At 40.1% G+C, this 12,999-nt stretch overlaps 1 protein-coding gene across 1 annotated transcript; it reads right to left on the bottom strand.

The window, feature by feature from the left end:
• Positions 1 to 2,237: 2,237 nt before the first annotated feature.
• LOC128873038 (uncharacterized) lies at positions 2,238 to 10,037 on the bottom strand. Its single transcript, XM_054116318.1, has 3 exons — positions 9,699 to 10,037; positions 4,218 to 4,319; positions 2,238 to 3,019 (listed from the first exon to the last, which is right to left on the bottom strand). The coding sequence occupies exons 1-3, from the start codon at positions 9,966 to 9,968 to the stop codon at positions 2,993 to 2,995; spliced, it is 399 nt and encodes a 132-aa protein (XP_053972293.1). The 5' UTR covers positions 9,969 to 10,037; the 3' UTR covers positions 2,238 to 2,992.
• Between the last annotated feature and the right edge of the window lie 2,962 nt (positions 10,038 to 12,999).

The raw sequence follows: 12,999 nt of genomic DNA, 5'->3' as shown, positions 1-12,999 counted from the left end.
AAGGATAACAATTCTGTCAATGTACCCTCCAGATCTCGACGCGACTTCCGGTACGACGCACGAGTACCTGGACGTCAGCTTCAGTGCCGTTGCTTCCGAATTGCTTTACGATAATGGTCGTGTCGTCCAGCCAACTGTTCCTGACCGAGACCTTGACGCGATATGTTTATTCCTTTTTGTCATAGAGGCTGATTATGGTTGACGAGCATTCTCGATCGTTGAACCCACGACGCAAAGGGTGAGTCTTTGTCAAGTTAGACCACACAATACGTCAAACACTTGGTACCGAGTAGCAATACGCGAGTATAGGCACTTTGTGGGTTTTTCGGAGTGATCAGCTTCGAGGCAGGTGAAATTGGGTGTTTGTGTGGTGTTAGAAGAATTGTGCGGTAGCTCTTTGGATCGATTGACGGTGAATTGTTATTTGTGGGTAGAGGAAGTTGAAGGCGTTGGGTCTGAAGATGAAACAGATTTAAGTTAGTAAGATAGAATTGTGAAAGTATAGGTATTTCAAATATTTTTCAGAATGGTGATCTTAGAGGTGGGGAAAATCCAAAACATTACAATCTATCTTTGTAAGAATATTCATACAAAATGTCATGAACCATAAATGTTCATAGATATCTCTATCCAACTCGCCAAAGATCACGTTTGTTTACTGGCAGAGAATGATATTTCTGCATTTCTAAAATTACGTGATAGTTGACTTATAAATTGAGCTGACACATATCGTTAACACTGCAAGACTATTCATATTGCAAATATTTTTTAAAAAGATGACCCTTACAAATAGTAGAAATGTAATAGTAGAAGAATAGAATTTTGATGTTTTAAGTTAGATAACAGTGTATTATTATTTCTGGGCACTAGGCGAAAGCAAGTGCAAGTTACCATAAAAATATGTCTACATAGATATGTTACCCTAGTCTTAATATCGATAGACGGGAAATTCTGCAGTAATTTAAATATTGTTAACGTATTTTTTATATAAATTAATGTCATTGGAGGAACCCATGAACAACAAAATTAATTTTATTCTGCGATATTCTCTCTCACTACTTGAACGAAAAATATAATTTTGAGTATGACTTGGTGCTCTAAAAACAATAATTATTTAATTTTAATTGACTAAAATAGATAACATGTTAGAGTGTATAATTTATAAACTAATAAGGTATCCAATTTCCATCCCCCCAAAAATATAGATCTCTCATCCAAGTCCTCGATTGTAAAACTATGGAGTATGGAGACATCGATGCTCACTGCATTGGAAATTCCTATGAAATTTAAAACCTTTGCCATGGGACACTAAATTACATCTATTAAGTCACTGTTGAGCCTCTATCCGTGCCGTGAATTTCACCCGAATAAAGTGTGCCAATAGTGGTCTTTGGCTTTTTCGAAATTCATGACCGGAAACAAGCGGTACTTTTTTGTCATTTTTTTTTCTTTTAAAGGGATGGTTTTTCAAATGTAAAAGGAAGGAATTTTCTGGATCCACGGTAAAAAAAAAATTGAACGAAATAATGGAGCCTGTGCTACTGGCTTTATGGACTCGCTCGTATTGTATTTCGACGATTAAACAATGTGTAAACGCTGAGAGAGCTCGTTCGGTTTTCAATAAAGGGTATATCCGCGATGTTTGCTGATAGGTATTTGTGCGGACGGGAGTGATTAATATTCGAATCTATATGTATTCTATTATCTTCGACGTGAGAGTTCTCCATTTAGCACCCGTGCCACGTAATGAATTAACGTTTACTTCGCAGTTAGCGAATATTAAAAGGCCGCAGACAATTATCAAACGCTGGACGCATATTGTTGCGCTAGAGAATCTCTGGTGCGCGAATACTTTGGATGAAAACCCCGATAGCGGTTAAAAAATATCGATGATTCTTTTGTGTTAAACAAATAATCGCACTGTTTCTGTCGTAGTGTGTAAGCGGTTCAGTGTTTATTGGTTACGTCTACTCGTTTAAAAAATGGCAGGGCGAGCAGGTTGATAATACGAATATGTCTTCTTCAAAAGGATATGATGAAATCATTTATTTACATATGGAAGATTATGAAGTTAGTATTACAAGAAAGCTGAATTGTTTACTCCTCGATCGTGTCTTGATGGAAAATTTATTTATTTAGGGGTGTGCAAAATCATTTCGGCGGTATGCTGTGAAGAATGCTGAAGGATGGAAGGAAAATTAATTTAGATCTAGTATGGTTGCTTGTTTTGTCGATATGTGAGATTAAATTAATATTATTCTTCTAGTGGTGCATCAAGGATTTTATTTCAACGGCTCTTCAGGTATTTCTACATATATCAACGCTGAGAGAGGGAGAAAATATATAAACATGAACGAATAGGTACTAACAAATACACATATCACAAATTGCACGATAAGAAAAATAGAAATAAGTAGAATAAAACGATTAAAGAATTCTCATAAAAGCCAGACCATTAAAGAAAATAAAAAGAATACGTATCACTCTTATACATTTCGCATTGTACATTTCATTTATACATGGGGTGACTTGATATAACGAGAAGTAAACAGCTCACAACTGGACAACGCATTTCTGAGCCTCTGCTCGTCCACTACGTGCATTCACGCGAATACTTTGATGTTTCTCGAACGAGAGATTCAAAGGGTTGTGAATCATCCCCCGTGCATTTACGTATTCGTTGAAAACGCGTGGCTGGAACGACGCTTCCACGTAACTGCGTGGATCTGACGTCGTAACTATTCTTCGATCCTATTAAGAAGCGAGGACACCCCTAAAACCAACCCTCCTTGTCCCACCACCCCCTGGGGAGCTTGCGCGTGACCGTTTAACGATCCGCGGCCATTTTGGGCACATGGCGTCGGCGTCGGCGTCGGCGTCGGCGTCGGCATCGGCGTCGCTCGTCACGTCACCCCCGAAGCGTGCGGCTTATCCGGAAACTGCGAAGGAACCCCTCGTTCTTATCATCCATACCAGATGGCGGTGTCGGTTCTTATCCGGTTTTTCCGAACGGCTGTACCTGGAAAAATATTCAAATTTAAGGTATTTCGTAATAGCCTAATGTTCACAACTGTTAGACCAGAGGTGGAAACAAGCTTGTTTACGTATGTTGGAACGAAGGGAGTTTATGCTTGTATGAATGAAAAGATTGATTTGTAATAAGCATGAGATATTGTTAAATTACATAGATTGCTTAGGGATTCTTTTTCAACCACTTGTACAGCTTGATGCGGTTAACATTAACTTTTCAATAAGGTACATATTCTTGAAAGTCTACTAACCCCAGCTTGGAATACTAACCACATCTTGAAAATGTCAACATTTGCAATGCATATTTGAAATTTGTTTGAGTGTTCACAGATAATTCAAAAGAGGAAGGAGAGTCCTCTCACATTTATCCACAACTAAACTATCGTAGGCAGTGTGAATCTTCCTAATTAAGATTCCTCCATCTTCTTTATAGAAATAATCTAAATCTACAGATACACGAGTAACCAATACAGTCTTGTTACTTTTCTTCTATCATAACTACCATCAGTATCATCACTGAATTTCTGGCCATTAATAATATAAAAATTTGAATGACTTACTTTAACTTTAACATTTTGAGTACCAAGGAGCGATATATCATTCCTTGCTGCTTATTTTTGTTTACAGTCATACATCTTTGCTTAAAATTATCTGGCATTTCTCGGATATGTATGAAAATTTCCTCTAACACTCAAAGGGTTAATATAGCAACCTACAGTGTGAACCTTTTATCAGTGACTTCCAGATGCCCCAGGATTCTCGATACGCGTATTTGCAACCCTATTGTCAGTAGCTCTATAAGTTGCAATTAATATATCTCGATTTTTTCGCAATCGAATTTCATCGAGCAGCTTCGGAAGAATCGCGATAGCCGGTCGAAAATTACAAGCGGAGCATGGAGTAACGTTGTTAAGGACGATCTGGGGCCGATCTTAACGACTCGCTTCAACGCCGGTGGTTCGTTACGAGTCAGCCAATGGGTAAGGGTGAGGCTCGTTACGCGATACGCATAAACGTCGCGGCGGGATGAGCATCAAGGGCGCCTCCGCGGCATTATCGATTTAATTGTCGGGAGGGCTTAATTGTAGGGGATGAAGAGCGACCTTGAGAAGGGCCGTCAACATAGAATCCAAAGTTCGAGCACCCGGGGACTTCCGTGAGAGAGGGTAATTACGAAAATGACCTACCTCAACGAGATTCCCCTTGTCAATGAAGAAATCTTCCCTCCCCGAGGTCCACGTGATCCAGTTCTCTTTCCGCCATTTTAAAGAGGCTCGCGCGTTCTGAAACTGATCTGGCGGATTAAAGACGCGACGATGGTTATTTTTCGTGTTTAATGATTGTTATTCTTCAAACGTTGTTTATATGTAATGCCTTCGTGATGTGTGAAAACAAATATGATAATGGGGGTGTTTTGTAAATGTAAGAAATCTTTTGATTAAATATGACATTTCGATATACAGTCAGACCCATAAGTATTGGTATCCTCTATGTCTATTCAAGAAATTTATTGAATTTAAATGTCAGGTTTGGTGTATCCAACCAAATTTTTCATCATAAATACACAGATGTAGGAAGTTTATTCGTGTACATTTTTGTAGTGAACTATTTACACAGAGATTACGAATAATTATGGGACTAAGTGTGTTTTATAAGGATTGTATTGGATTATATTATTATACTGTATTATTGATCTATTTGTGGGGGGTACTTTAGATTTAAATGTATTAGGGTAATACTAAAAGGAAAAAGAATTATTTAAATTTGTTACAATTTAACCATTTATATAAAAGCAGACACCTGGAAGCTATGCAAATTCAAGAAAGAACGACTTAATATTGTTCAACTAAATTAATAAAGGCACATAAAATATAAAAGTGGGGAATTTTAATTTGCTTGCCTCATGGGAAGAAATGATAATCAATAATGGTGATTGAACAATCGATTATACTTTAAGATGCATTAACATATCTGAAAATAGATTCTAAGTTACTAAACAAATCAACCGAATAAAAATTCAGCAACGACTCGTCCAAAACGCTCCAAAATATCCATCGGCGTTGAGAGATCGCGGAACTCATCAGAGAACGATGGCGGGGCGAGGCGGAGGGAATAACCATGAAAAGAAAGTTCGTCACTATTTTTAAAGGCGGTGGCGGCCAGAGAGCGAGAAAACGAAATCTTTCCGTCGGGTAACCGGCGTGTTTCCTTCGATGGGAAATCCGTGAAAAGTCGTGATTGAATTATCCTACCGCGACGCAACGACAGAGACGACGAGGCGGGGGTGTTTGGGGGCAGCGAAAGAGAGGAGGAAACAGGCGGCTGGCGGGCTGACACAGGGGGTTGGAAAGGAAAACGAGAGAAAATAAAATACACACCCGGCCATTGGCGCGACTTCGTTTCGTACATTTTATTCGAGCCAATTGGATTTATTTATGCGGCCTGGTAGCAGACTGGTGCGTGGAGGGGGTTGAAACGCCAGCTGGAACGCGCGGTCGGTAAAGCAGTTTCGCTTCCTTTCCACCCCCACCACGCCCTTTCGCTGTCCAGGGCTGCGAGCTTTATTGTATATTTAATTCCACGTTGTTTATCTCTGTCCTGTCCCGAGGCTTTCTGCCTCGAGCATCCCCGAACAGATATTTCAACGGCGTAAACGACGTTAAGTGAACGACGGGATGGAAGTGGGGGAAAGGGTGAGAGACGAAAACGACGAAATCTTGGCGAAGGCGGCGTTATTGCTCTTCGAATTCCAACGTCGCATCGTTTCGTGGAAATGCTCTCGCGATGGAAACGAGTTTGGGGCATGTCGCCCATCCCATCCCTTTCGTGAAAGAATATATGTCGATGATGACCTCGATCGAATTTTTCTTTTCAAGTTCTGGATACTTCTGGTGTCATTAAACTTTTCATTTTGTAGAGTGGAAATTTTCATATGAAAGTAAGTATAATAGGGTACAGAAATATTTTGTTGGGGGTGGCTTTAAGTGGAAAGTAGTGTGCATTCTTTGTTCGAATAATAGAGTTTTTAGGAAAAAATTTAGGGTGTACGTGTGCAGGAAATTTATCGATGATTCATAAAAATGTAACATGTTATCGAGTGGTAAGTGGTGCATATAAGTTTCGCAAATTATTTAATTTAGTAATAATCGCCGCCTTTCTTGTTTTATAAACTTATGTGCTATTTAATATCCTCCTTAATATTTTTCATTCAATGACAATGCAACTATGAAACAGCAATATTAACATCACAGTCCACCCTCAATTGTAGTAGTGTTTTAAAAAACATTCTGCAAAATATGTTACAAAGGTTAGTTTATAAAAATTACTATCGTTCTACAATCGAAAGATAGTAAAACATCATGCCTAATACCTACCATCTCCAATCAAACCAACCATGATTGACCCAGAAGAACTTAAAATTTCATTCGAATACGATTTCTAGAGATATTCTCATACCATTTTTATATTAAGTGTACTATATTTATATTACACGACTTCAATCATTTTTAATTGATTTAAAATTTAAATTAATTAGAAAACAAAAATTCCTCGAATAATTCAACTTATTTCAACAAGTTTAGAGCAGAGATGAGAAAACCCTGGGCTTCGAATAAATTTGAATTTTGCCGATGTGTTTGTCTCGTTTCCTTCTTCGGAAAATGTTGAAAAGAGGAAACGAGACAAACATATCGGCAAATTTCAGATTTATTCGAAGCCTAGGATTGTGCCCATCACTGGTTTAGAGTCAATATGAACTCTTCCCCATATGCTACCATCTTCAATCCACTATTCTCTCTAATATTGCTATTAATAAGTTATCACACACAGCTGCAATGTCACGAGACTGACTGCATGCCGAGAAACGGATTTGTCAAATCGAGTTGCACTTCTCCCAAGCTCGACTCCAGGGAGGAGAGTCAACGACTATAATTCGACCTCGACGAAAGAAAGGGCATGTCGCGAGAGGGAGAAGGTGGGGTACTGGCTTACTTCCGGTTCGTCTATTCGCGTCACCATCCGGCACGAGCTGCATTCTCACGCTCATTTGCATACCCGGCTACACATCAATATTCAAGGAGGCCAGAAAACGGGCCCGTTTTGCATACTGGACCCCCCCGGCTCGTGTTATTTCTTCTTTCGCAGGGATCTCGGTGGGGCATCGCGACTTTGACCCTGAGAAAAAGAATCGAAACGAACGGATTCAATGAACGATGTAATTCAATATGCCAATCGATTCGAACGGGAAGACATCTTCGATGGACCATGGATTAACGAGCGGGGCTTTAATACGAACCCCTCAGAAAGGGTACGAGAGCCTCGTGGAAAATTTCTTCCTTCGCCATTATCAGTTCTATGGCTCAAGCTCGCAATATTAAGCTGTATGTTTTATTCATGCATTATTAAAGTTTAGCCGAAACGTTGGTTGATTGAGGAATTAAATTTTATTCTGTTGTTGCTCGTGATTTCTGGGGGAAAATTGCATAAATGGATGTGGATTATTTTACGTGCATGCTAGGGCAAAGCAACAGCGACGATTACAACTTAGTTGTTTTTGTAGATATTTGGAAATTGTAAGTTTTCTTAGCTACTTGAAATTCGAATGAAGAAAACTTTTATTCGCTCTGTGGGATAAATTGTGAGATTCTTATGGTTTCGAAAGCTTACCATTTTTTTGTCAATGATATGATAGCTTTACAGTATTTTTGAAATATTATTATTAATTGTAATACTGAATATTGTTACAGTGTTTCTACAGAATTAATACAATAGTCTCGTATACTCGTATAAATAATTTCTGTACTCCTCCAAATGGTAACTATTTGACTTATTTACAATCGACTTATGCTTCTAATTTTTAAATATGTCGCCAAGATTGATTACAGATAAGGGATATCATAAATATTAATAACATTTCCCTGAGAAAACACAAGAAATTGGACGAAACGTCAAAACATCTCTGAAATTATACGTATAATACCAAATTTGTATTATTTCCTTCTCCAGAAAATCCATCGAAAAGACATTTAAAAAATGATAAAATAATTCAAAAACAATTAAAGATATAATTCCAGGAACACCTACACCCAAACACATTATTGTTCTACTCCTATGACGACAGAATACAGAAAAAATCGATCTTGACTGATCTAATTCATCGATCCATCACTTCAAGAACATACAAACCGATTGTCTTTTAGAAATCGGAGAAATATAGAGACTATTATCCACTCAAAATTTTCCTCTCGTTCTGCTTCACAGATCCGAACCTGAAGATCGAAACGACACATTTGGCCAGCTTTTGGGGGATTTCCAAACGATATCGACGATGCGCCGGCTGCGTTCGAGGTGACAAAAGGCCGAGTCGCACGTACGCGCGTCTTCGACAGAATGAAGGAAGGCGGGTTGCGTAATTTAAATAATTCAAGAATGACCCTGACCCCGCTTAGGCCGCGGGCTGACCTGGAGCCGGCGATTACAATCACAATGCAATGCCGAGTTCTCAGGGTAAGACAGGTAGCACGACGGTCCCGCATACATTAGATCGAAGCCATCCGCCATAGAAATATGCGCTATATCTCTTCAGCGTCGTGATTTTATGCACCGAGGCATCGACCACCGCGATGAACGAACGCGTTCTCGTCCTACCGAAAGCAGTTGTCAACTACCATCGAGGCTGACACACATTTAACCGGACCGAGCGATTAGCATAACGACAACCGATAGTAGTTGCGCTACGGGACACGCACCTTGCGAGGATCCCACGGTGAGGAGGGATTGTCACGGCTCCGATCGAACAGATCTCGACCATCTATGCGAGATCGGCGAGACTTTCGCGCGGAAATTAGCGAGAGACCGCGGATCGGATGGCAATGGGATATAGGAGGATGAAAGTCTTGGAGATCGGTGACAGGGTTGCTGGAGATGGAAGGGTATGGAAATTCGTGGGAAATCGGGGATGAAAACGGTTGAACGATTGCAGATGCGAGCTGAAGGCATGATTTCTGGGATTTGCTTGTGAATTATGAGCGTGGAATATTTTACATAAAATCGAGGAGGGGTTCGAGGGTGAATTTAACGAATTTTAGTGATGATTTTTGGGCGAGGTGAACCATTGATTGTCCTTGGGTATAATTTCGTATGGCGATTGAAGCTTTTGAGTAAGGGGAGAAATTAATACTTGGGGGTTGAACTCAGATGTAAAGGATGCAGAGGTTGAGTTTAAACAAAATCTTTCAGATGATGAGATTTTTTCAATATAAATTAATGTAATTGAAATAATGATTCACAAAGTTCAATAAGGAAATGAATAATTTTCGTTCATGTTGAAGCTCAACAGAGACAGTATGGAAGTGGCAAACCGTTTTAATAAAATAAAAGTTAAGCGAAAATAAACATGTAATACAAATCAATAAACTAGATTAGACTGCATAATACAAAGTATTGTAATATTCCTCAACAGATGGTTATAGAAAATATGTGACTTTGAAAGTCAACATCTAACTTGAATAATAATCTGTACAATAAATAACTCTTTATCAGTGCAAACTATACGACAACAAAATATTCCTCCAATAAACCAATGAAAAAAGTCTCCTTCATATTTGAGCCACCCGGATAGTTTCCGTGTAACATCAGACCTATTCTGTATGTACTATACCTGTACTCACCCTCTTTGTTCCTTCCTCCCTTCGCCCAACTTCCTTCCTCTTTCCTAAGAACAATGCGCCGATCGGTAGCACGACGCGGCAACGTGCACCGTTTCGCGGTGATCGATGGCAATCGAACGTCGACTGGATCGCAGTGATAATTTGCATCTTCGATGCTGGAAACCAAACACTCGAAGGGTTGAAGGGTGGCATGCAGATGAGCCCGACATAACCGCCCTCAAAAGCGGATGTTAGCAGTCTGCAGCTACGTAGACAATGGGCCAGTGCCATTATGTCCGTCGAATCCTAAAACCCCATAGAGTCGTTCTTCTCTGTCTATTATCCCGCTGGTGGCAGGCCACATTGTGTATCCGGTCTGCCACGGGACCCCGGCCATTGTCGGCCCACCTAATTATTCGCAAATCTTCCGCTCGTTGCCGGTACACACCCCTCCACCCCCTCCTCGTTGCTCTCAACATCGCGAATTTCCGTCTTCGCCAGGGGCTCGTTGTTCACGTTTAATTCACCTCTAGTTCGAACTGGCTGGCTTAGAAACTATTGTCTTCCCATAACTGTTCCTCCAGGCTCGAGATTTCTTGTCTCGACCGCGTGATTGTTCCATTCGGTTACGAGAGGGTGTTCTTCGGATTTGTTCGCAGGGCGCGTTCGATGAGCATCGCAGACAGAGATTAAGAGACATTTGAACCCTTTGCAATCCTATGTCGAGTGTGACTCGACGTCAGTTTCTATCTCAGGAGTTCCTTCGTCGAGTCTCACTCGACATTCTTTCATGTCCAAATCAACAGAAATCAAAGCGTTGGGAGCTGCTGATAACAAAATTGAAATATTATTTGGAGTGCAAAGGGTTAAGGATACAGTATCAAATTGAGGTCAAGTGTACTATTACTATTGGACTGGAGAATGATATTTGGATTCTAATTTCAAACTAAGGAAATTAAACGTTTACAGTGTCGATATTATGATTGATACTCTATCAGCTATTTGCTCAAAAAATTGACATGAAGTCTGTGTAAATCATCCATAAGTTTCATTTGGTACGTTTTCTATTCTTTATAATATTTCGATAATTTTTGAATATTTTAAATATGTTTGATCAAATGTTTCCATTTTTTTATGAAAATTTCATGCACTTTGGACTTTTCTTTTATATTACTCGATTATTGACAAAGTCTGTTTGCAATTTATTGTGAAAGTTAATAGAATAGAGAACTAGATACACGGTGAACCACTTGTTTACTATGTATAACATCAAAGGTACAAATAATATAAATTATTATAAAATAAAGATCGAAAGGTCCAGATAACCTAAATTATTACAGTTATTCACATCACCAACCGCTTTACTTAAATACTGCATTTCAATGTGTCCCAAGTGGACCGCGTTCCTCCAAATCCATCGCGCCACGGAATCCGTTTTTTGAAGGAACACGGAACGCGATTGAGAAACACTCGGACCGATCATCGATAAAACAAGCGTGCAACGATATCACGGGAACCCCTATTTTGCAACTCATTGAGCGCAATTTACAAACTCGCCAGTTTCTTCGCAAAGGGGCGAAACCGGTTGAACCCTCGACAGTACGGGGTCTCTCTCGCGCGCGCGCGAGGCCTGGATATTGTTCGGAACGATGGCAAAACGCTTGGCGCTGCCCGACGGTGCAGGGGAGCTTTTTGTGACGCGCAAAAAACAATGACTGCACTCGAATTAATCCTGTTAGAATTGATACTCGTCCCGGCACCGGGATCGCAATTTGCATGCGTTCACAACAATGAAACGCAGCGGCGCACGCAGCGAGTCGCGGAGGGGGTTGCTGTGGTCGATCGAGGGGGTGGAGATTGGCAGAGGAAAGCAAAGCCAACGATCACTATGATCAGCGGCTCTCAAACGTTTAATACCGTCTTCGATGGCGTGTATGTATTTTTTTTTTCATCGCCGAGCCCCGAGTGTACGCGTAATGAAATTTAATTATCGTTTCTCCACATCCTCGACCACCATCGCCTGTCAAAGCCGAGCGAAACCGGGAATTCGATGCAACTTCGGCAAAGGGTACGAAGAGGGGCAATTTTTAAAAAGCATTTTGAATATTACGTTTATCTGGACGTCCATACCCGGGAAATCAGATTCCCAATCGGAATATTTGGTTTTGACGGTCGCGGAACGATGATGAGTAAAAAATTTATTTTCTGCGGTAATCGGTAGCAGAGCGTTTGTTAATGTTTTGGTGCTTTGGATCTTCAGAAATGAAAATATGAAATTTACAAATAATAATAAAATTGGGTTATGAAGGGTAATAGACACAAAAATTAAAATACATGATGATTTTAAGCAAAAAGCTATGTATAGAAGCTAGAACGTATAGAAATGGAAAAACATACTTTTAATGGAAAAAGATAAAGGGTGTAAACAACGAATAAGTAATCATGACCAATTATAGATATAAACCAGTATTAATTGAAACTGTCTATATACAAAGAAAGTGACACAATATAAGGTTAATGAATAGTTGGTGTAAAAATATATTGCATGAGAGACACTGTTGCTCAATTTGTGCATTTCGATATAACCTTTTCGTTATCATACTATTATGCACAATTACTGAAGAAACGAAACGAAAGAATTAAGTCACAGTAGAAACTCCAAAAAGCGAAAACAATTTACCTGTAGTAACCAATAATGTTGAGAACATCTGTAATTAAAAATTGAGCCTATTAATTATACATAAAATTAAAATAAACATTTTTTAAAAATTCTATGCAACTCTATGCTAAGGTCCCTTTTGCAACGCTCTTACGGAAGAATATTTCTGCCAATAATCAAAAAAGTGTCGCCCAACGCATCGTGACACTAGAACGACGCTCCAGAATGCTCGCTGCTCCCTTGCGCGCATTCATTTGCATTCGCCTAACATCAGCTTTTTCGTTGCCCACGGTTTCTCCTTACCGCTGCAGAGGGAGAGAACCGCGGGAAGGGAAGGAGACCGAAGAGCGATGGTGGAAGCAGGACCGTTCGAAAGAGGTGCGCTCATATTTTTTTTCCCTGCCCCCGTGACAAAGCACCGTTCTTTTACGCTGAACCACCAAAGCTCTTTTCGACTGAAACCCGTTTCCCGTTTATGCGAACCGAACTGGGCAGGGTGATCCTGACTGGAATCGAGAAAGGACAAAAGGCCCTTGCGGAATCCCCGTTGCGCTTAAACCAACAGCTCTGCACAACACGCGCACGCCAGACGTTGCTGTGTCATCTGCAGAGAGGCGGTCGTCCAATCTTTGAATATCCTTCGATCGATTTCCTTCGTTTCGC

This window comes from Hylaeus volcanicus, chromosome 2 (assembly GCF_026283585.1).
Source record: "Hylaeus volcanicus isolate JK05 chromosome 2, UHH_iyHylVolc1.0_haploid, whole genome shotgun sequence".
Taxonomy (NCBI): Eukaryota; Metazoa; Arthropoda; class Insecta; order Hymenoptera; family Colletidae; genus Hylaeus; species Hylaeus volcanicus.
Note: the sequence above shows the minus strand (reverse complement) of the source record. Positions and strands in the feature narration are given on the sequence as shown.